The 24,304-nt window shown below is 33.9% G+C and overlaps 3 protein-coding genes across 4 annotated transcripts; all 3 read right to left on the bottom strand.

Moving 5' to 3' along the window:
* Window positions 1-2,954: 2,954 nt before the first annotated feature.
* LOC135143328 (uncharacterized) lies at window positions 2,955-5,153 on the bottom strand. 2 transcript variants are annotated; one of them, XM_064075191.1, is made up of 6 exons: window positions 5,063-5,153; window positions 4,889-5,011; window positions 4,707-4,775; window positions 4,220-4,638; window positions 3,729-4,157; window positions 2,955-3,679 (listed from the first exon to the last, which is right to left on the bottom strand). In XM_064075191.1, exons 5-6 carry the CDS (start codon window positions 4,149-4,151, stop codon window positions 3,014-3,016), a joined length of 1,089 nt encoding a protein of 362 aa, XP_063931261.1. In that variant the 5' UTR covers window positions 4,152-4,157; window positions 4,220-4,638; window positions 4,707-4,775; window positions 4,889-5,011; window positions 5,063-5,153; the 3' UTR covers window positions 2,955-3,013. Both variants share the same exon structure in this region, with proteins under 2 accessions (XP_063931261.1, XP_063931262.1).
* A 19-nt stretch (window positions 5,154-5,172) lies between these two features.
* LOC135143221 (uncharacterized) lies at window positions 5,173-7,486 on the bottom strand. The gene is made up of 6 exons (XM_064075099.1): window positions 7,395-7,486; window positions 7,201-7,260; window positions 6,846-7,092; window positions 6,683-6,790; window positions 5,299-6,436; window positions 5,173-5,214 (listed from the first exon to the last, which is right to left on the bottom strand). Exons 1-6 carry the CDS (start codon window positions 7,484-7,486, stop codon window positions 5,204-5,206), a joined length of 1,656 nt encoding a protein of 551 aa, XP_063931169.1. The 3' UTR covers window positions 5,173-5,203.
* A 10,552-nt stretch (window positions 7,487-18,038) lies between these two features.
* Window positions 18,039-19,279, bottom strand: LOC135143389 (THAP domain-containing protein 1-like). The gene is made up of 4 exons (XM_064075241.1): window positions 18,905-19,279; window positions 18,583-18,840; window positions 18,363-18,524; window positions 18,039-18,304 (listed from the first exon to the last, which is right to left on the bottom strand). Exons 1-4 carry the CDS (start codon window positions 18,973-18,975, stop codon window positions 18,262-18,264), a joined length of 534 nt encoding a protein of 177 aa, XP_063931311.1. The 5' UTR covers window positions 18,976-19,279; the 3' UTR covers window positions 18,039-18,261.
* Between the last annotated feature and the right edge of the window lie 5,025 nt (window positions 19,280-24,304).

Consider the following 24,304-nt stretch of genomic DNA (forward strand, 5'->3'; position numbering starts at 1 on the left):
TATGGTCTCTTAAAAATTGTTTCATTTTCATATTTAAATAATATCGTATAACATAAATAAAATTTCTTCATTATGTTTTGCACAAGCAAAATGAAAAGCTTAAGTGTCAATTAAATAGTCCAACGTCTTTTCAAATACATCTGCTTCGTGTACGAAACTGGCAAATACTGTTTCTATGGTATTAATTAAGTAAAAAAAAATTATATTGGGATGAATTAATTCCCCATAAGTTTTTAAATTGGTTAACTGTGCTACCGTTTCTCGTGAGTATCATTGTTCTGTTCTGATTCTCTGCAAACAAACTGAACATTTTGTATGTTTTTGAATTTGTTTGCAGAGATATCCAGTGATATAATAAACCACGCACTGTTTTACGTTTGCAAATGAAGTGTCGTGTTGCAGAACCTCATCAACTTCATGATTGGTATGTTGAATGAGACCATTAAGGCGTTTTTTTAGATGTTCCATAGCTGTAGGTGGCGCGATTTTGTTCGCAAAACCATGTTGACATCTTCTAATGACAGAAGTGTACGCGGAGCATTATCTGCACTAGTTAACATGCAGTTGCCATACTTTGGAGGCTTAAGTACTGCGTAAACAGATAAAAGTTTGTATAACTCCAAAAAAGTTGGCGTGGCCGGATGGTGGTTTTGACGTCCTGCTATTCTTATGGTACGAAAAAATTTCTGAAAGGATAAATTACATATTATTTGACAACGTTGTAAAACCTTTATATTACGTTGCCTCCAAAGGATCTTGATTTACTTTTCCCGGCAGTAGGTAAGAAAATGAGTACTTCTGTGTTAGATACAGGCAAAGATCTCGATCTGAATGCAAAGTAACTCTCAATCCTTCTGCAGTGTTTTTAGTGCGAAACTGGGTTTCTTCGATTAGGCCATGCTTTAAATTACTTTCCCAAGTATCTATCCATTCAATGGAATTTTATAACACTATGAATTCGGACGAACCTGGTTTCACTCCCTGAATAGGAATTTTCCTATGTAAGGAATCAAACATGCAATGAATGCGTTCGCACAAGGCAATTGTGCCATCGCAGGATTCTAAACCAGGTGTTCCCCGAGATGAGTAGAATTTTAATCCATCTGCCATTGACTTACTGAAAATCTAACAAAATTATTAGTTAGGTAGTTTACATAGTTACATTTTTGACGGGTTTCGAAGTGCGAAGTACTAGATTTTTTTACGGTTAAACATTGGATACCGTTGCTCCTGGCAGCGTGAAAAAATAGTATATTAAAGAACGAGTTTCATAAGGCAAATATTGAGGCACGAATCCAAGTTTATAGAACGAGCGGCGAAGCCGGGAGTTATATAAAGGATGAGTGCCTCAATGGCCTTATGAACGAGTTATTTATACTATTTTTTCTACCGCACACGTTTTTTCCCAAAATTTAATTGAAATTTGAATTTTTTTAATCTGGGGACTTTTGTTGTGGTTGGTGATGGGTTGGTCTGACACTAACCACGAAATATTTGACGTTCGAATTTTCACAATAACAACTGTAATTGGAATCAATTCGAGTTTTTGTAATTTAAAATTGGTTAAAATGTCTTGTGAAGAAGTTACGTGTCCGGAAACATGGGAAATTTTAAGTTTACATTTGCCACTGACATTCACCTGACATTGCTCGTCATGGCTACCAATCTTACCGATGTAAATTATACCAGATCTATTAAAGAACGCCTTTCCGCTATTAACGAACTGCTGTGACGTCATTTGCGTGCGTTAATAGCTCTATTAGAAAACCAAAAAACGTGGGCGGTAGAAAAAGACTTTTTTTCACTAGCAGCCATGACGCATGCAAATGTCGACTCATTTAGAGGTAGCAAATTCAACTTTTGCGACCACCGGTTCAAAAAGAAAAATTGAGGTTATGTACGCAATGTTTGATGTGATTATTTCTTAAAAAATGAACAAATGTGTGCTACAAACATTACTTGAGTATACGCATGGTAGTTGGTAGACGGTAGAAGATAAAATGATTAACTCAGCGACAAGTATAAACGGTTTTCTTTGTGTTGAAGATTTAGATTAAGTTTGATTAGAAATCAAAACAAAATCATGTTGCGTCAAAAAATTGAACGTTTATTTTTTCAGTTTATTGTCTTATGGTTTCTACTAGTGAAAAAAATAGTATATTAACCACGGTTGCAAAGCCACTTCTAGACCTCGCGCTTCAGAGCCCTCGACGCTGCGCGTCTCGGGTTCTAATTTGCGCTCGGTCTAGAATGCTTGGCTCTGCAACCTTGGCTAATAATATACTATTTCTGACGTTTTCCCCACTTTTTTTTAAGCACCACTCTTTAAAGTTTTTATAGGTGATTTCGTATTGTTTCTTGGATTTTTCAAGTAGTAAGTTGTGAATGGCGGTACTTGCCGTCTCGTACACATCTGAGGGGGTACACGAACGCTCCTGTTCGCTTTCGCTGGACATGTTGTGTGAAAATTGCACTTGACAATTATAAATAGCAAGTGATAGGCAAGCTTGTGGATTGTGATCTATCTCCTTAGTAAAGAATGAAAGGAAGCCTACTCAATCTTGTTCCCTTATAAATTTTAATAAACCTGCGAATTTAAATTGTATTTTATCTTCGGTCTCGGGCAAAAAACGCATATTCTCATACGATTAAAAAAACATAAAAAATAACTGTTTCGGGGTTCACATTCTAGTGTGAATATTACACTTATACTTTATGCCGCGCTTGCCATATTTAATTCTAAGAAGCAGAGTAGAATATATAAAAAAAAAGAAATACAAGCCTCGTGATACATTTTTTATAAGCAAAACTTTATTACAAAATTAGTATATTACGTAATAAGAGTTGTAAGAAGCATCTTACGCACGAATGGAAAAAGTTGCGTATTTCCATGAGTGCGTAAAGGCTTTACAACTCGAATTATGTACTATACTTTTTCTACGAGCACAGACAAAGAAAAAAATTTTCATTTTATTCATGAACATTAACATTTTAGTTTTATTAGATATTGTAATTATTTGTAGTAATTGTTTATTGTCATTGCACAGTTGTTAAGCACAAGGGAATGGTCGGTAGTATTAGTTTTGTGGCTACTTGTACTCTGACTACAGGATGCAGTCACATTATGTTCTGAAATAGTGACATGATTATTTGATGTAGTAGGACTGTTGTTTATCGCAGATGCGATTTTTAGTGAATTGTCGGTTTTATTTTTCACTGAATTATCTACATAGCCTTCAGCTACCGACGACGACCGCCATCCACCATGCCTTTTTAATGCTAGCAAATCACCGCCAGCATCAACTAGGATGGTGGCAGACGATCGCCTGAAACAATGACCAGTGTATTGTTTTGGATCTGGTAAACCAAGATATTCTGCTATATTTTTTGGTACACTACCAATCTTATTTATGCCGACACACTGCTGGGTGCATTTTTGGTTTATGTAATTTAAAAGAAAAGGTAGTGATTTTGTATCATCTCCTGAAGGACGTAGGTTCATATACTTCTTACAAGTTGAATAAAAAGTTTTAGGTACAACAAAAGAACGTTGAGTTTTTGTTTTTGAATCAGGAATGGTGATAATTAATGATTCTCCAGTATCTTGCACATGTTCAGGTTTAATATTTCGCAACTCCTGTTTTCTGCATGCACCACTAACCGCAATGATAAGAACAACCTAAAACAAAATGTTATATTTATGAGGTTATAACATAGATGTGAGATACCTTCATAAATAGATATTGCGTATCTGGAGCATTTTGTAAAAAATCATTTATATTTTTGCTTGTTAAAGTTTTTGACTTTTTGCTCTTAAAGCCATCTGCTTTTCTTTTTAGTAGAGCTATTAATTTAGGATAAGTGGCAATGTTGATTTTGTCATGTTTTATGTTTATTGTAGCCCTTAACATTGAATATATCGGCCAAAGAGAAGATGGTTTCATTGTAGTTGACAACTCTTCAAAATATGCCAACATTACGTTTTCTGACAACGAATTTACTTTATTTTTTATTTTCCATTTCATAAATTTTTGATAGACGATTTCATATCTTTCACGCGACTTTGTGGGCAAAAGATTGTCGATAGCCGTTTTGGCCTTTTCAATTATCTCCGGCGGCGTGCACATTAATTTATCACTATCGCTAGACATTTTCGGCTACAATTAAATAGAATCCGTAAAAAGAGAGAAATGTTGATATTTTTTGCAGTAAATGTTACCTTGTTCGTTTTCTTCTTTTAAAATTCTTTGATTATGCCTCTTTTATTAACAGTAACGCTGACAGTGCTTCACAATTTTGTATTTGCCTGTCCGTCTTGTCATTTTCACTACCAACCTAAATTGAATAAATCGAAAAATCCCTAACTGTGCGATCTGCTTTTCTTACGCACGCTGTGCGTAAGGACACGCATACATGATTAGCGAGTTGTGTGATCTTAACGATTTGCAGTGGTGATCGTAGAAAAAATTATAATTGTGACTTCTTCATCAAATGCTGAAGTTTTGATTTTAACATGGCTACAGTTCTATGTTTCTATTTTTAAAAATTCCTTTAATGTTTCCCCTGATGGATAAATTTTCTTTTTTATGAATGAATTAAAATTGCTTCTTATAGCTGCTATTTCTTCCTTAGACCAAACTAAAATTTAAAGTCAATTAGCGCTTTATATATATTTACCATTTTTTTTTATTTCAATCGCAGTTTACCTGTTCTTTTAGTGGGTTTCTTTACAAACATTTCTCGATTCTCTTCATATTCTTCATTTTCATAAGTATCTGTAATATTTCGGCTTAAGTTGATATTTACATTATTTAGTAACAAAAGTATTCGGTATAACAATAACTACTTCACACATACATAGAAATTTGCAAATATGTATAAGACTTACCAACATTTTCATATGTGGACCTATTAAAAACAAGAGTATTATTTTGAGATGAGTTGGCTTTTACTTCATCTGGCACACATCGTTCATGAACGACTACATTTGAAGTAAGTGCGCCACCATCTTCTAAAACAACACAGTTAACTTCTAATTTTTATGAATTTGTAGTAGCTTTACCTTCATTATCACTTTCCATGGCACATTCTAAATTTGAATCAAAATTGATATCCCCTAGCGATTTTCCTTTATATTCTAGAGGAAGAGACCCTTTCTCCATAAAGAGTAACAGCTTGGATACTTTAGCAGTCTGGTATATATCTATTGGTAGCCTGAAAATAGAAATCATAATATACCATTAAAACCAACTCTGTTTACCTAATTTTAACTAGTAAGTCAAAAATAATTCTACTTACTCGTAAAATTCGGAGTTTTTTGGGTATGTCCCATGAAGGCCGAAAACTGTTTTGCTTCTTCCTGAGTTAAATTCAGTAGTTGGGTAACAGTTGCTATGTGCTTCCTTAACTTGTTACTGGTTATCGTTTGAGGATTATCTAATTTCATGCCTTTTGTAAGTTTTCGAATGGCGACGTCGCCCTTCCCCCACTGAACTTTGCTGCCAAGAATTGCGAACACGTGATCGTTATCAGGGGGAATATATTTTTTTCTGAATTCAAGAAGTACTGTTATATAACTTTGTAATATTTCGGGGATTAAAATGACCACTGCTCGAGATCCCTTACCACTATTAACTACTCTTTTGTATTTTGTGGTCAACATTTTTTCAGTCTCAGTTAGAGCGTTTTCAAAGTCTTCAAAACTACTCTTAACTTCATTATTATAATCCTTTATTTTTAAAAATTGTACATCCCCAATGCGCCTTTTGTTAAATATTATTAACAAAGCTAAGGTGCATTGCACCAACGATGTATAAGTTTTAATATCGTCTTTATTCTCGGAAAATAGTTCCTTACAATCATTTGCGATTTTGATACATTCATCGCGAAAATGTTTAATATCGCTGACCAAAGGCACAAGGAGAGGTTTACTCCATTTCTTTTCCTGCAAATCTTTATGCGCGAGCGAAGAAATTTTCGTATTCCATCGCGCTTCCACTAGTCTCTTAAAATTCCTTATGCTTTTTAGCCATAAATTTAATTCTGTTGATGACGCACATGTGTAACCTCTACTTTCCTTTAGAACTAAGTGACTCAATTCATCACAAGCCATTTTCAATGAGGTGCCCATGTGCATAGCCAAGCTTGGCGCTTTGAAGGTCTTTTTTTCTGGGTCGTAGCCAGCAATTTCTCTAGTGGTCAATACAACGGCATCAAAGTTTTTTGGATGCAAAAGTTCTTTAAAAGAGATATTTATTTTATTCACAATTTGCCGATATCGAATTAAAAGTCGAGCGAGTTCTCGCATTCTATTGCTACATGGGTACATCATTTGTTCTTTTTTATGCTTTTTCAAGTAAGATTCTTCAAAGTGGGTAATCAAAAGGTCCTTTTTAGCCTCAAAAGCTACATCATCTCCTTTCATCATATCAAATACCTGACCATAAAATATTGCAAAATAAAAATTTAGAGTGCAGTTGCAGTGCAGCCACGTTTGACCGAATTTTTCGTTTTTTCAATATTAGTGCCTCTCGTCGGCCGAATGTGACGCAGAGAAAAGTTCTTCAGAATGAAAAATTTGATCGAACACGTATGCATTACGATCAGACTTTTTTTAATTTCAATTACAAAAACACCAGTACTAACTTTTTTATGCGTACAAACGAGTGGTCAGTTTACTAACCTGTTTTTTTACGTTTAGTTTTGAAATAGTGTCAGTTGGATCAATAGCGCAAGCTACTAACGTCTGTGATTGCGACAAATTGTTGCTGTTATTTCTGACTGTTGCTGACTTTTGTGAGATGCATGATTTTTTATGTCGTCTTAGATAGGTTTTAAAAATAAACCTTTGCAGTACGAGCGTAATAATCTTCCTTCGTACATTGCTTTTTAATTTTTCGATTTGGTCGAACTGTCCCGCCTATATATAAATCAAAATTTGTTGCGTTTCGCAACAAAGAGAGTGCTTGACGTCTTTGTTTGCTCTTTTTGGGGTATTTTAATATATCCTGTACCGCCGTTTCTGTTCCATGAAGTCTCTCCAAGTGTCTCATAAAATTTTTTGATATGAAATCTTCATCACAATATTTACACCTAAAGAACTTTTTACCATATTTTCTTGATTCCTGTAAAATCCAACATTTTGTTCATAAAGCCGCTTTTAAATTTTAATTCAATATTGTTCTCTTCAAAAATGCATACCTTAATTTGGGAGGGTAGGGAAGTAAGGTAAGCGTCCTCGTGGTCCAGTGGTCAGGATACCTGCCCGGCACGCGGTAGGCGTGGAGTTCGATTCTCACCGAGACAGCAACATTTTTCTTCGCTTACCTACACGTTGATTGTTTCGTTTTCTTCTTGCCTGGCGTTATAGAATTCGATTCTTTCTCTATACGTACATGTGGTCGGTCAAAAATTTTCCCCCAGTAGCGTGCACATCTTCGTACGTCTTGTCCTTCGGCGTCTGCGGGGTGCACAAGTCTCGCAACATTTGGTAGGTGTCGAGCCCTGTCAAAGTTAAAAGCGCGGCAACCAGTTTGTTCTAATCTGGCGCTGTTTCGGTTACGGCTACATCCTTGATATTGTTCACCTGAAAAAACTGCTCAAACTGTTCCCCATATAGGATCCAGTTGTATCCTCTTGTAGTGAAATTGTGGATACTTCCGATTAACGCCATTCTATGTATAAGGACCCAAGTACTGGATGCTTCTTTCGCCCCCTCTCTTTCCTGTGTTGCTTGTGGCGCCTTCATATACTTTACCCTCGTCGCCAGTTGTAGAGTCTCTTCAGTCTACTTGTACCACTTTATTAACTAGATACAATTGAGAGTGAATATGGACATAACTTTTACATTTACTTCTGTATTAGGACAATAACCTAACTGACAAGCCCGCGCTTCCCTCTTTTCCTCTGCTTGTCACTTCTAGTGTTGTCAGACTTCTATGTGTCATAGTCGCCAATATTTTCTCAAAAAGTAGCCAAAAGTCGCAAACTTTTTTTTTCGCAATAAGTTTGCACGTAATATTGATTTATTATATATGTATATACAGATTTGTTATAATAAAAAAAGATGCAATATAATTTTTTTATTTTACAAAAGTCTCAAAACACAAAATATAAAAACTATAATTTATTCTTATAACGCAAACAAAAATCCTACGTTATTATTTCTAAAATTATAAATTAATACAAGGAACAACATCAAGGACACTATCACAGTCATCATTAAATTCAGTTATAAATTCAATATCACTTTTAGTGATTTCACTATCAGACTTTTTGTACATTGAACTATTAAATCTCTCAATCATTTCCTTGGAGGGTTCAAAATCAGTACAACATATTTTGATTCTTATACTTATTAATAAATTCTAATTCTAAGTAACATTGTGAGCATGTTAAATTGCATTCTATTTCTCAATTTACATTTAATGGCATTCATCATACTGAAGACACGTTCAACTACGACGTTTGATGAAGGGAGAGATAATATTGTTAGTGTAAAAAAAGTTAATTCTTTAAAAATCAAATTTCCACCTGCCTCTTTAAAGTCGACCAGAAAAGCCCAGAAATTATATGAATTTTGTAAAATGTCATTACATATTTATAATTTTAGACCAATTTATGTCTAATAATTCATTGTACTGGATTTCACAAATAGAAAGCAACTCTTTCTCAAGAAATATATGGGGTATTCCATACCAAATCGACCACTTTTTAACCCGACCCCTTTTGATATGCCTGAAAGTTTTTCTTCCTTTTCTATCCTATAAAAGACGTTTCTCTGAATTTTTTCAATTTTTTTTACCCGACTCAAAAAAAGTTATGAATTTTTGAAAAAAACCGCTCATTTTTTTTTTGAACTGCTAGAACTTTTTCAAAAATTGACCGTTTGGGACCGTTTTTTTTTCAAAATTTTTGTTTTTAAATGTACTTTTCGGAAAAAAATATACCAAAATTTTTAAAGTTCATCTTATAAGAAATTTTTCAGTTTTTTGAGAAAAACCATCAAATTTTCGAAGTTCGCCATTTTTTATTTTTTATTTTTTTTTCTCATAAAAAACTTCAATCAATTCTCCAATTATCCCCACTAATCCCGGAGTGGGCCGATTCTTTTTTCTATTTTTTTTATTTAATTGAAAAAAAAATCTTTTCATTTTCAATAGTAAACAATTTTTTTTTTTATCTATATTATTTATATTACAAAAGAAACATAATTAAATGATTTTCAGGTAATATATTTTTTATTTATAATATATATATATATAATATAATAAGGATTACAACATCGATCGAATTGCTTATTTGATGCCATAATGTTTCGATGAAATTATTTTGATAAATGTAGATAAGTATAATCAAAATAATTATCGCTTCTAAAACAATGAATCAGAAGAATGTTCATAAACTAGAGAAAATTGTTCTTTTTATTAATCAAATATAATGACAATAATCTTTAATTCAATACTAAAACGCACTGAAGATTTATGGGTTATGTTCTAACTCTCAATTTAAGACAACCGTATAGATTTATGGATTAGAACATACTTGCGTGTATCGAATAAACTGGCTATAGGTAAGTCTGTAATTGTCATACCCTAGTTTATCGATCCGATTGACGTATTAAGATTTGAATCTCAGTCATATTAATCGTAGATTAAGATTATAAATAAAAAATATATTACCTGAAAATCATTTAATTATGTTTCTTTTGTAATATAAATAATATAGATAAAAAAAAAAATTTTTTTCTTTTGAAAATAAACAAATTTTTTTTTCAATTAAATAAAAAAAATAGAAAAAAGAATCGGCCCACTCCGGGATTAGTGGGGATAATTGGAGAATTGATTGAAGTTTTTTATGAGAAAAAAAAATAAAAAATAAAAAATGGCGAACTTCGAAAATTTGATGGTTTTTCTCAAAAAACTGAAAAATTTCTTATAAGATGAACTTTAAAAATTTTGATATATTTTTTTCCGAAAAGTACATTTAAAAACAAAAATTTTGAAAAAAAAACGGTCCCAAACGGTCAATTTTTGAAAAAGTTCTAGCAGTTCAAAAAAAAATGAGCGGTTTTTTTCAAAAATTCATAACTTTTTTTGAGTCGGGTAAAAAAAATTGAAAAAATTCTGAGAAACGTCTTTTATAGGATAGAAAAGGAAGAAAAACTTTCAGGCATATCAAAAGGGGTCGGGTTAAAAAGTGGTCGATTTGGTATGGAATACCCCATATTTAAAAAGCAATTACTGAAAAATCGAGACTAAAGTGGCTCTTTTTGACCCTTGGGATAAAAAATGTTTCTATGATAATACAGAGTAAGTAAAAAGTCGAAAAATATGAAAACTGGTAAAAACCGATTAAAAAATACATACAAAATACATGACAATAGCATAAAAATAAACTTAACGAATTAAAGCAATTGTTCAAAATGACGGCCTTCATTGGCAATACATGCCTCCACACGCCGAATTAATGACGGTTGTAATCGAGGTATCATGTCAGGATTTCTCCTAATCTCCGCTGCAGCATTCTGAATCCGATTTATTGGTTCTTGAACTGTATTTACGGGAATTTTATAAACCAATTTCCCACAAGAAAAAATCGCATGGATTAAGGTCCGGAGAGCGAGGTGGCAATAACACTGGCTCATTCCGTCCTATCTAGTGTCTTGGAAAATGTTGATCAAACCATCGCCGCCTTCTCGAGCATTGTGAGCAGGTGCTCCATCTTATAGATACCACATGTCTTGACGGGTAGCTAAAGGGATGTCATCTAACCGATTTGGCAAATGTTCATTAAGAAATTGCAAATATGCTATTGCTGTTAAGCGAGGGGGTAAAATGTAAAGGCCTACCAAATTATTGCCAACTATTACACTAAACCGTTCCTTGTAAATGTCGCTTCGTCTGTAGAAAAAATCGTCGCTACAAAACGTAGGTCTGCTCTACTCCTCTCAAGCAACCATTCATAAAGTCTCATTCGGGCGGTAGATCTTCTGATTTCGAAGTGTTAACTCGTTGCACATGGTAAGAATAAAGTCCATGGTAATGTAATGTTCTCCATAAAACATACTTCTAGACCAATTGACGATTTTATTTTGTACGTACCTTTCAATAACACGTTGTACAAAAATATACGTAACATTTTACGAACACTTTTGACTGTTTTATGAAACGAAATTATTTACAAATTACTTCAGTGGAAAATGTAGATTTTCAGAATCCCAGAAATTATTTGGAAATTAAGGGCCTGTATTTTGGGCTTGAGGTGTTAAAAACCATATCTGAAACATCATTTGCACAAGAGCAACTTCATTTTTTTAGGCTAAGGTGTTTTTTATATTGAAGGATGTAGTCAAATAATAAAACAATTCCCTTTAAAGATAAGCCGGGAGAAAATTTTAATTTTTTAGACGCTGCAGTAGTTAAAGCTGGATCAGTTCAGACCATTGCTGACATAGCCATTCTTTTCCCTGGTACCCTGGTTTAGTAAAAAATTCACACATTCAGTCTTTAGACATAGAGTGGCGTCTCCTACGAAATACGGTGGAAATTCCATCGTTCTCTGATGACATAGAAATAATATTTTGGCAAAAAACTCACAAAATGATCTTGGGTGATGGAACTCTTATGTTTAAATTTTGTTTTTAATTTACTATGTCTGCCCCATTCTTCTGCGAATGTAGAGAGAGTTTTCTCGACAATATAAACCTTATGAAAAATAAGCATAAAGAATTTATTGTTTACAAAAATTGCTATGATTTTACTGTGGAAAAGTCATTAACTGAACGTATGACGAAAAACATTTTGTATGAAGGTATTTTAAACTAATTATATAGTTTTACCAGAGAACATAGAGAAGCGTCATAGTTTAAATCAAATGACGGTCGAGAACTCCTCAATTTATGCTATGTTGTTTCTAACTAGGAATAAAATTAACTGGAAGAAATGTCAGAATATTTTTAACGACGCGTTTTATTTTCGACAAATTGACACTAGATTTACCAGAATATTACAAGCTGCTTACTGTTTCCTTCACTTTCGTTTAGATCACACGAATTACAATAATTATAGTGAAACAAGGTTGCCATCGACTATTTAAATTTGGCGCTTGCCCATGGCGGTTGAGGACTCCAATGTCAATAAGGGTGGTTTTGCAAAATCAGCCTCAATGTCGCATCTATATTAATCTATGGTTTTACTGTTCAAATAAATTACTTTCATAATGTTTAATTATAAATGTACTTAATAATAGAATTAACAGATATGTATATACATCCATTTACAGAGCATAAAAAGTGGTAGAATTTATTTATATCATGATGTGTGTATTAGGGTGGAGCGAAAAATGTAATTTATAACAACAAACATTTATATTTATTTGTTCCTATATTGACAATGGATACTTCAACATATGACAATTATTGTGAGAATTTTGTATCGTTATATTTTGTCGTCTTCAGGTGACGCAGTTTTCATAAAATATTCCGTTTTCGTTTCAAATTTAGGAGTTTCTTGCCGAGACAGAAAACGAGCTCTAATAAATCCATCTCGCCTTTTAGGACCTACAACGCTTGTAAAAACGTCTGTAACCAACTTAATACGTTTCTCTATAGCTTGAGTATGGTAAGGAAATTGTGAAATTTCCATTTTTTCGTAATTTTTGAAGAAGTCTTTTAGTTCCTTATTTTGATTTATTTTGTAATTGGTGATTGGTGTATTGCTTCTGACCAAGCTATGAGTTCGTAATAATTTTGTGCAGCAAAGTTGATTTTTGGCACCATAAACGAACGCATTTGTAGAGGTTTTAATGGATGAGACTTTAATTTTCAATATCTCCTTGATTCCTTTTTCTCTAATTTTCTTTTGATCGTCTGTAACCATACTAAGTAAGATGTTTTCTGAATGTGCAAAGAATTAATTTCTTTGCAACACTGAGTGAACTAAAGTATTTAGATTATCAGGCAAATATTTTGACATTTGGATCATTCCCAGAAAATGAGAGGGACCATCTGTGACAAACATATGCACTCTGCATATTCGCAAGTTTTTGACGGCAGTTTTCTCTGCCGTCTGTACCATCTCCAACGAAAAATTCCATGCTATTCATTTTGACGGCAATCTTTTTCCAGATATCATTTTTGATGATTTTCTTATCGGCAAGTTCTGCATCATACTCTTGTCGAAGTGATAAAAGTGCGAGAGCTACTTGATGATCTGCATCGGTTGGTATTTTCGCACTTGTCCAGAGTGTAGTCTTATTTTCGAATTGTTTCTTCAATTCTTTCAAATAATTCGCAGCATAGTCGGGATCTATAAATGATTAAAGTAACAATTTGACAGGTAAACTTATAATGCGACGTCGAAACTATTACAATGTAATAATTCAGCCGGCTCTTCATCCACAGATACAATCATGTCGTCAAGCTGTACTTGAACCATGTTGTTTTCTGCTTATTTTGAGCAGTGACAACTAATAAATTATTATTATTATTATATATATGACTCTGAATACTCTGAGGCCACCATAAATTTAACCTTACTTTTTATGTTTCAAACTTTTAAACCTCTCTCTCGGAACGGTTCAAAATATAACGCAATAATTTCAACCGGTTGGTGTGATGACGTCACTGTTTCATCGCGAAAATTACAAGTTTTTAAAACTAACTCAACGTATTTAAAACGTTGCATCGCAAAAAACGCTTATACTGTATTAAAATGTTGTTAATTTAAATAATCCGAAAATTCAACATTTTTAAATCTCCCGATTTTTTCCGGTATCTCCCGAAAAGTTGCGAGATGTCTACTGATTTAAGGTTAGCTTGTGTTGGCAACGCTGCTGACCATCGCGCCATCGCCAGTTCGGCAGTTGGGTGTTGGGTGGTTGGATTCTATGCCTTCAGCCAGGCCTTCAGTTTACATAGTCTGTGGTTTACAAGTGTATTTACAATAATTTACATCGGTGTGCCTCGGTGTTTTAGTGTTAAAGTGTTGTAAAGTTATAATACGTCCTGTGGTCCAAATAAACGAAAAAATCGGTGGATAAAACAAAACAAACTGTTGCGTGTACGGATACCACAAAGACAAAAATTAATTTACTACTTGCCAAGAAATAGAAGAAGGGTTAAAGTCTGTGGGTTAAAGTTTCAAACTGGTTTGGCAATGACCACGAAATTGATATTCGAGAATGCGTTAATGATGTGTAAACCGTCATCAAAATATATGAGGGTGTGTGGCAAACATTTCACTTTATATGACGACATGTTTGGTAAGTGATGTTAGATTTTATTATCGTAGACTTCTATATTGAATGGACTACTCGTGATATAAGGTAAGTGAACCAGTTATCGTCACATTTAAGGAAATTTTTATGCTGCCGAGCATCGTATATATAAAATATGATCGAGAACTAAAGCAACGGTAAAATTTTACAAAACGGACATGCACAAACTGCACCACCAAACTCTACTACAGCACCTCCTGATTACGTTCCTCACTTTCAAAAATTGCGTAAATGCTTCCTTGTGCCACAAAAAAATGTTAGATTTTGCATTCCTGGTCTCTAATGGTATGCGTTGCTAACATAACCTAACTTTTTATGGTCACAACCAATGATCTAGTAGTAGGGTAGATACGCCGTGGCTGTATGTCGTATGTACTCGGAATTGAAATGACCATAAGAAAGAGATAACATGATAGAGAACGTGTCAAGATGGACAAGGAGCACAACAATTGTACCACGTGGGTTACGGCAACCTTTAAATGATTTCTTATGAAAGTTATTGGAAATTTGAGTTTAAAATATTTTTTTTCTACGCAAAACAATTAAACAGACAAACAGAGTAAAATAAATATGTTTATTTTTTATAAAAGAACATTAACAATTTATTTACGTTATAAATAAGGTGACTAGTAACTCTTTGAAATGAAAAATCAGGACACCAAAAAAAAACTTCATTATCTTCATTAAATAAATGACGCCATTGCATTTTTTTTTAATGCCCCGTTACAAAAATGTAATGAGAAAAAAAAACATAAAAGGCATGCAGTCGTTACGTTTCCGACAGCGAGGGAAGTACCGTCTAAACTCATTAGACCAATTTTTTTGATATTTTCTGATGCAAATTAAAAAATTAATTTCACAAATTATCAACATCTTTATATCTATTGATACAAAAAATTAAAAATTACTGATTTTTAAATGTAATTAATTTCGAATATTTATGGCGGATGCGATCTTTTAAGGTACTTCATTAATTTGCATGTTTTTGTGATGCAAGCGGATTGTAAAGTAATATTTTAGAATTAAATTAATCATTTGAAGTAAATGATTATTTAGAGGATCTTGATCCAAAATATGATTACTTAAATCAGGAAAAATATTTTTGCACTCAAGACCTTTTTTGATAGCTTTCGCGCATTCACCAGAGTGCGGGAGGTCGAACTTCCCGCACACGTGCATTTAACTTCCCGTTGCCATGGTAACCTTAAAATACTCGGGCAGTGTCAACATTGTGACGTGTTGACGGCGCTGTCAATGGCGTTGTTTATAAATAACTCACAGTTAATCTCTTCAGTTTAAAGGTTTATTCGTCGCAAAAAATATTGTACACAACACGTTCGTGAGCCTGCTTCCCGCATTCACGCAAATGCGGCACTCCCTTCGGTCGTGCCTCAAACAAGCGTTCATGCGGGAAGCAGGCTATCCCGAACTAGTTGCGTAAATTACTATTGCCAGATTAAGTTGTTCCTTGGTTAAATAAATAAGTTTTAAAATCACATTTCCCGTACAATAGTTTCTATTTGTTCTAAAAATAGTTTCTGCAATTTTACAAACATTAATTACATTGGCCGAAGGTTTAACTAGTCCCCCCTTGTCTTTCCTACTTATTAGTTTAGAAAATGAAGTATTAGTTTCCAACTGGGAGCAACATTCACTGCAGTTAATTTTTTATTTTAATTTTTTGACTATAAAACCACAAATATATATTACAACATCATTAACATACTGACTATGATTTTCCTCATTAATAAGAATTTCATCAATATCGAAATTTAGTTCACCATCATCCAACCTATCAACATTATCAGTCATATAATCTATTTTTTTTTTACTACTCGCGGTAGAACCAATATTTAATATGTAGGTATCGTCCTGTGGAAGGCAATTAGCGGATGATTTTGAAGTGATTTCTGCGTGGATTAGTAGACGTTTGTAAGCGGCCTCAAACTGAGACGCAGTCGGATTGTTATTAAATCCACCCCGAGATCTAATTGCACAAAAAAAAGTTTCTATATTATCTTGACTTAGCTTATAAGTCAACAAGTATGATAAATATTTTTTTTCGACTACAAACTTTTGGACAATTGATTCTATTGATGTCATATTAATTAATAAACCTAGAAAACCTTTTTTACGTTGACTATAAACTAATTCCTCACCTTCAAGAGATTTTAAACCTAAAATGTATTTTCTATGTTCATCAAAAAAAGATTTTATAAATGAAAAATTTGTGTTTGATAAGGGTCTTCTAAAGGAATTTTTACTCAAAAAATTTCGGGTATTGAATATATCAAATAATTTGTCCACAGTCCGACAAAAAGTTACTGTTGCTTCTGAATGTTTAAACTGTTGAAGTCCTTGATCTTTAACACAATATTCCAAAGCGTCGGTCACACTGGTACTAAACACTTGAACAGCCAACTTCACTTTCATCTTTTCGTTGCGATAATCAACGTGTCTCCTTCTAATTTTTGTTGCCAAATGCAGTTCTTCACTTTCTTGTAGATTCACCATTTCTATGAAAAACCTCCACAATATTTGTTTTCCACTGTAAGAAAACCCTCCCCAGTCCCCTAACGCATTGCGAAGCAATTGAATCACATGACATGGATCAAGAATAATAAAAATTTCTTCTTTAGTTTGAGGATGCAAAAAATATGTTTTTAACGTTGATGGGGTAAAATCTGCATCTAAAGTAGAAGCCATCGACCAGTTTGTTGCAGCTCCATCAAAAGTTAAAGATATAACTTTTGCTCCAGCTTTATGCAACATTAATAAACATCCCTTAACTAAATTGGCTTTTGCGTCTGCTGCTATGGATGCTATTAGGAAATAAGCAATTGGCATCTTCCACCTGCAATTGACACCCACCATCAAAAAAACTAATGCTTCTTTGGCCATTGGTAAAGAATCGCTTTCAATATGAACTCCAAAATTAATATAGCCCACGCTTCTTGATCCATTCCAATCTACATGGTTCCTTATACACCTCTCATCCATAATAAGCGAGCATATTAACTCTTTTCCTTCCTTTTTAAGCTCATCAGCTTTCATTTTAATTGCATTTAATGCCTCTGAACTATAGCCAGGTGATCCGTCCACAGTTGAATACCATTTTCTGATAGTATTGGGGTGAGGTAAACAGTTTTGAAAGCATTTTCTGACATAGTTATAAGCTGAGCTAGAATAAAAATTCAGTGTGAGAGCAAATATTCTCAGTTCGGGGGGAAATTTTCGTTCGGTGGTCAACTTTAACTGACGTAGTAGTAACTGTTTCTCAGAGGAGGGAATAGATTCCTAAAAGAAAAACGCTGAAGTAAAAACGCACTAAAACCTTAAGATATTCCCCCAAAATCTGAAATGAAATTTATTTTCTTGTAAAAGAAAGCATTTCATCATGCAAAGCTAAGCAATATTTAGAACTATATATGGTAGTCCTAAAATTCGGCAAGTGCAAGTGCATTGGTGTGGGTCCCGATAGTTTTGACCCGAGTTCAAAACTGCTCGGACCCCACACGTTTACATTTTCATACAATCAGATTAAAAACAAACTACAATATGAGCAAATGAGGTTCTCATAGATCAATGAAAAGCAATGGGAATATGACGTTCATATCACTGTGATTGGCCCAGTTTTTTTTTTACTCCAACCATACATGCATCCATATTTCTGTCTATTTCTGTAACAATATCATTCAGCTACCTACTTTATGCTGCAAACATGCTATAAAAAATAAAATGTATGTATTCTCATTTTTAAAATACTTCTGATACCACAATTTGTCAAACCTGAAGCAGTAAATGGCATTCAGAAGAAACTCTGTTTGTATTCTTTAAGTGATTCACTAAATCATTTAATGATTTTATTCTTTTTTGAAGTCTGCATACGTTTGTTTGTAAGTATGATATTCTTTGTTTCTGTCTATTTACTGTCTTCTCTGCTATCTCCCACATAACTTTAAACTTCTTAGGATTTTCCAAATCTTATTGAGAGAAGTCACCCATATATACTGGTTGATCTCTTTTCCTAGAAACATTATTTAAGTGTTTTAATTCAAATCTAAATCTGAGCGTGCACAGTTTACCGTTTTCTGCACTGCAAAAACGATGATGCTGGCGGTAGTTCTGGCATAGCAGCAGGTTCTTCTGGCATGTCGGTTACAGGAACACACTGCTCCAATTCAGGGTTACTGTTCACTTCTTCGGCATTTGTAAAACTTGTGCTTGCTAATGGCGGAGGTGCATGACTGTAACCATGCATCACAAAAATAATATACATAAAAAAGTATCACATCACACACATACCCCACTGAAAATGATGTTGATGCTGCCGTCCTTTGCAATCTAGTGGATCGTTTCATGGGTTCTTTTTTCATCAGATGCGGTGGAAATTTAAATATTGTAGGAATTACATCCTTTTTTAATGTTTTCAACCCAAAATTATGAATAAAGTCATCCTTCTGAAAATGTTCTGAACACAATTTGGAATATTTTGAGGGTTGAAAATTTTGTCGTTTCATAGCTATGATCCATTGCTGCCGCAAAATTGTATCAGATGGGAAACTGCATACATTACAAATAAAATAGTTTTTAAGGATATATATTAGTTAAAAGAATATTTAAGTACCTATGAAAGGATATGTCGACACCTTTCTTTTGTCGATTTGTACAACCATACGCTGAGCAAGAGATCACCATTTTATTAAAGTCTAAGTCTTCTAATCAAGAACTAGTAAAACAAAAAGAAAACAGTAATAACCACCAACTATTCGTATAATAATTACACTACAAACTACAAAAAAAAAACACTGTCCAACACTGTTCATCAGTCACTAATCCACAAAAAATAGCCTGATAAATCCACAATTGAAGAAACAAATTAAAGAAAATTGATCGTCTTCATCAAGAAACACTATTTATGACACAAACACTTCGAAATAACAAATCAAACACAGTTTATTTGTATAAAACAGCTAAATAGAATGGCTAAAACCGGTGTATCGTCCGTATGTTTTGCCGTAAATCAGCTGACTGCCGTTCGCTATCTCATTTTTATGTTCATTTCAATACCTCTCTCTCTCTGCAAGTTATCTACCCCTACTACCAGATCATTGGTATGCATTGCTAACATAACCTAACTTTTTATGGTCACAACGTGTGGACGTCTAAAATCGGGTTTTTCATAGACGAAGCGCCTTGTCTCTATACCCCATTACAAACGTACTCCTAAGCGTGAAACTTCTTGCTTCGTGGATCAATTAGTTGGAAATTGTGGGAGTGAACGTGCGTGTATATTTGGTTCCCTATACAGTAGACTCACGATAGTGTGAACTAATTAAGGTAAGCCTTGTTCACATTTACGAATTGTTCATAGCAGCGAGGGTATGTGAAAAATATGTGTCATTATAAAAAACTTTTATTAAACAAAAAACGTAAACTGATACATAAATTTATTTTGAAAAGTAACTTGTAAGTGTTGTCCGTTTTAGCCTCTTTTGAGACTTTTCAAATGCTTTTGAGCGTAGTTTTGATAAAATTAAGAAATCTGAGTAATTTACCTCATTTTCTTCGGCCCAATTAATAATTTTATGAAATGCTTCTACAGCTTCTTTGTGTGAAACAGAATCCTTTAAAGTTTCTTCATTTAAGTCTTCTTCATGTTCACTTCCTTTGTTTGTATAGCCAGTGTCTTGTCTTCTTCTAAAAGTTTGTCGTTATTCCATTGGTCAATATCGTTATTAGTACACTGAACCTCTGGATTAATCGAATTCAAAAATTCTTTTACTTCAGAGACTGTTTGGTTAACAGCATTGCATTGCAACTGTTCCTTTAAAATGTTTAGCGGTAGGTATATCATCATCTGGGTCGTTATAATATTGGGAAAGTATATTAGTCCAACATTGGTTTTTGGTTCTAACGAATCCCACGCTAAGTGCAAATTTGTAACTGCATCTTTTAACGTTAATTTTTTTAAAACGTCTGTTATTTTTTTTGGTCTGTTACTCAAAATAGGCAAGGACATGTTTCCTATGAATAACATAAATGTAATGAATTGCGCAGGCTTCTTTGACAAAATCTTACTTAGGTGTTCACATTAACGAAGCACGTTGTTCACGTTACCGAGGTTGTGCACTAAAATTTTTGTGTTCACGTTAGGCGGATGTTCACGTTAACCAGTCTTCACAGTATCGCGAGTCTACTGTATTTGGCACAAGTAATAGGGTGTGAACCCAAGTGCGACTACAACATATACCCGGTGCCCCACGTAACACTTTCGGACCCAATAACTCTGGTATTTTTTTAAGGGATTTTTATTGAATTTAAGACAGGTGTAATATAATAGGTAAAGATTAGGCTGCTACAGCTTCCTGTTGTTAAAAATTATGCAAAATTACGTTGTAAGGTTAAGCAACTAAAATAATGCCTGTGTGCGAAAAATTAATTAAATCACTTTTTTTTTTTAATTTGATAGTGCTGTCGGTGCAAAACAATTGCCTGCGTCGCCGAGTTCAGTTTTGTACACACCTGACATTGTTGTCAAAATCTGACAAGTTATTGAAAATGGTTCGCTTTTCTTTAATTATTAAAATAGAAATCATTTTAACCTACGGAGAATGCCGTGCAGACCTAGATGAAACAATCGGGACTCTTATCGAACGATATTCCGATGACGAATTTGCCAAATTCAAAGTACAGAGAATAATAAACTTATTTGAAGATACGGGAAGTGTACAAGACCTAAAACGAGTGAAAAAAACAAGGTGTTAAATACGCCTAGCAAAATTATTTCCATTCAATTTAGAATTAATTCCTGAACCTAAAGCAATTTTGCACCTTCGAAAAGGTTGTAGTGGAGCAACTGAAAATTAGTATTTTCTTAAAATTCATAAAATGACGCTTGTCAAACAGGAAATCAAATTCCCGCAAGGCTGTCCAAAATGCGAGGATTTGTAATGCTACCTATCCTTTAATCCGTTTTGGAATTATTTGCGCAATAATTTATTGTTCTTTGTCTAACCAGACGTATTTCGGAAATTGAAACATTTACTTTTTCAAGATAATGATTGTTCTCACCGGTTCATATTAATCCTCACCTATCAAAATACCTACATTTCAAATTTCATAATAATCCGTTCAAAAATACCTGAGTTATTGCGCCCGAAAATGTTACGTGGGACACCCTGTATATATTTTTTCTCACACAAGAAAGCATTTGCACAAGATTTGAAGTTGAGGAAGGGGGTGTTGTAGAACAGTTTTGTGCAACTAGCTTTTGCGAAATCGCATAGTCCGTTTAGTAAAATTTCCCCCAACCGAAATTTCCTTTAAATTTACTTCATGTTTATTTTATTTTTATTTATTTTAATTATGTCAAATAAAACAATCATGTAGGCTAAATACTTTTTTATATAAGAAAATATTTATGCGAAAAAAAAAACAATTCGACCTAGTTTATCCACACAATTAATCCTCAAAATACCGGGTGTGAAAAGTTACACATCGTTTCGGATGGTGTGTCCGCTTGCACCATCTTTTTCTAGCGAAAATTAAAAAATGAATCAAAAAGTCTTTGCTAGTCAAAGATCTTGAAGAATGTCAGCACATGGGCTTGTGAACGTTGTGCCCGAAGATTCAGAGTAGTTTTGTTTATCGGCGGTGGCATAGACGTCCTCTAATTCTTCAAAAGCTTCGTTAGAATTTAATTTTTGACTTCTGTAACAATTCTTTGGGTGCAGCTTCATTTTCCTCTAATCTGTTACCTTTAATTTAAACATCACTTTCATCCTTTTCATATAGATGATCAGTTTTACTTACCTTCCGGGTCAAATTGACAAATTTTTCATCACTACTTTTATCTTCAAGAATTTTTCCAAATTCAGCGTTTGATAAAGCTCTGATTTTGTTAATGTGCCATAGTAAAAAATGATAGTACAAGTAACAGAATTTTATTTTTTACTTACGGAGCTTAAGGAAGGAAGTATTGTTCGAGTCCGTCGACCGACTCTCTACTGTTATGTTTTCTCGGGTTTTCATGACCTCTACAGTACGAAGACCTAGGTCTCCCGTTTCCGTCTGTCTGTATGTCTGTCCGTCCGTCCGTCCGTCCGTCTGTTTGCCGTCACGGATTTTTATTAGACAGATAATCTCCGAAAGTACTGGTCCGATTTAATTTCGCAGGCTTGCACGGTCAGAATCAATACATGATCGTTTTCCGGGTTGGAACCGTGTAAATTGAGTTTTTGGGCTCAACGTTTCGCACACTATCGTAAGTGGCATCTTCAGGAGCAGGGTTAAGAATAAGGCAAAAGAGGACGGTAACTCAGTATGTCAGCTATTCCAGAGGCGAAACTCTTTTGAGAAACAGTATTAACTAAAGTTTTTAAAATCATATGTGTTTTTTTATTAAGTTTATGTGATGAAAGCCATCTGCGGACATAAAAGCGTACATTCCGTCTCAAAATATGTATTTTATTGTAATTTTTTGGGTAGCAATTTTATTACTCTACTATTTAAGATATGTATTAACACGTTCACTGCGGCAGCAAAATTGGTTATTATTTCTCCGGTGCGATACCAGTCTCAAGTTACTGGTACCAGAACTCCTCATTCCAGCGGTACCAGCTCCCCGTGCCTGGTAAACATTTCTAGATTATTACATTTCAGATTTTCTCAGTTCTAACGATAACCAAATTTTTTTCGGTCAGTTAGAGTAAGAAGGTAATAGTCTTTATTAAGTACTCCTGAACCGCTTGTGTATATTCAGATAAGTTAAAAAATTATACAGGATCAGATGTAACCCTTTATTTCTCGTATTTCTTTTACAGTAATTTAATTAATTATTATATTGAATGTTTTTTTTTTATAGAATGGGCTTCTTTGAAGCAGTTTAGGAACACTGCAGGTTTGTTCTTACAATCTGTAGAATATGATTTTACTTTTGTTACTTTTTTACCAGCTTCTCTGCTTGACATTGCCTGACATACTTTTTTGTAGCATCCTACACAATTTCTTTTTTTTTTCTACTGGGTCCTTGTTCTACTTTGAAGGTGTGTGCTCTTTTAAACGATGATGTACTGGTATTGCCTACAGTATTATTTTCAATGGAATTTTCAGAAGTTAGTTAAAATGGTAACTGTTCTCTAAATTGCAACATAGCAGCATTGTCTTGTTTATGTACTTCATTGCAGATTACGTGCGCATTTACAATTGCTGAACCAAATATCAACTCTAACGCAACCTTCCTGTATCACTTTAAAACTTTTCTTAATGTAGAATACAAATTTTGTAATAACCTCCAATGATATGTGAGGCATATGAAGCGAGATGTTTGCAAAAAACAGAATTTCGTCACATTTGACCTTTAATATCTTGGCTGGGGACATGATGTCTTATGAGATTTTCAGCCCGTCTTTAGAACGTCAAAACAAAGGTCTATTAAAATTTTTAGCTTTGTATATTTCATTTCGAGGTTTAATCCTTATTTGCTGTAAGTATAGTGAGTGACAAAAATCTAAAAAATAACAAGAACTAGTCATGTAATTAAGCTGATTTTAATATATTATATTTAAGTGGTTAAAATAAATACATGCTCAACATTCGAAAGAAAAGAGAAAATAAAAAAAGTTAGCTTTAATAATGCGTTACTCCGCCGTGGTGCACCCATACGTCGTGGCATTGAGTTTATGACGTGGTCAATGTCGTTCTGGGGTATTTCATCCCATGCTACCTGTATTTGTTGCCGGAGCTCATCTAGGGTCTGTGGAGGATGAGGTAAATTCTCCAGGTGTCTACCGATAATATCCCAAACATGTTCAATAAGATGAGAAAATTTTGGAGGCTAAGAAAGCAGAGCGACTCCGGCGTCTTCAAAAGAAGCCAAAGTAACCTTGGCAGTATGCGGCTGGGCATGATCTTGTTGGAAAAGCGGCTGTTGTAGGGTGTGAAGATAAGGAAGAAGATGAGGTTCTACAATATCTGCAGTGTAGCTTTGGGCATTCATAAACCCCTAACAAACACTAAGGGCGAT

Source organism: Zophobas morio, unplaced genomic scaffold, assembly GCF_036711695.1.
Source record: "Zophobas morio isolate AGI-343-1 ecotype UQ-CSIRO unplaced genomic scaffold, CSIRO_AGI_Zmor_V1 ptg000058l, whole genome shotgun sequence".
NCBI classification, from domain to species: Eukaryota; Metazoa; Arthropoda; class Insecta; order Coleoptera; family Tenebrionidae; genus Zophobas; species Zophobas morio.

What these genes read in the sequence shown, in the direction of transcription:
- LOC135143328 (XM_064075191.1), bottom strand. Translation starts at nt 4,151, where the DNA reads ATGTCTAGCGATAGTGATAAATTAATGTGCACGCCGCCGGAGATAATT. An exon ending in CGCAATATCTATTTATGAAG is followed by an intron (nt 3,680 to 3,728) that starts GTATCTCACATC and finishes ATTTTGTTTTAG; the next exon opens with GTTGTTCTTATCATTGCGGT.
- LOC135143221 (XM_064075099.1), bottom strand. Translation starts at nt 7,486, where the DNA reads ATGTTGCGAGACTTGTGCACCCCGCAGACGCCGAAGGACAAGACGTAC. An exon ending in CCCTACCCTCCCAAATTAAG is followed by an intron (nt 7,093 to 7,200) that starts GTATGCATTTTT and finishes AAAGTTCTTTAG; the next exon opens with GTGTAAATATTGTGATGAAG. An exon ending in ATTACGCTCGTACTGCAAAG is followed by an intron (nt 6,791 to 6,845) that starts GTTTATTTTTAA and finishes ATCTCACAAAAG; the next exon opens with TCAGCAACAGTCAGAAATAA.
- LOC135143389 (XM_064075241.1), bottom strand. Translation starts at nt 18,975, where the DNA reads ATGGTGATCTCTTGCTCAGCGTATGGTTGTACAAATCGACAAAAGAAA. An exon ending in GTCGACATATCCTTTCATAG is followed by an intron (nt 18,841 to 18,904) that starts GTACTTAAATAT and finishes TAATGTATGCAG; the next exon opens with TTTCCCATCTGATACAATTT. An exon ending in TTTTTGCAGTGCAGAAAACG is followed by an intron (nt 18,305 to 18,362) that starts GTAAACTGTGCA and finishes TAATGTTTCTAG; the next exon opens with GAAAAGAGATCAACCAGTAT.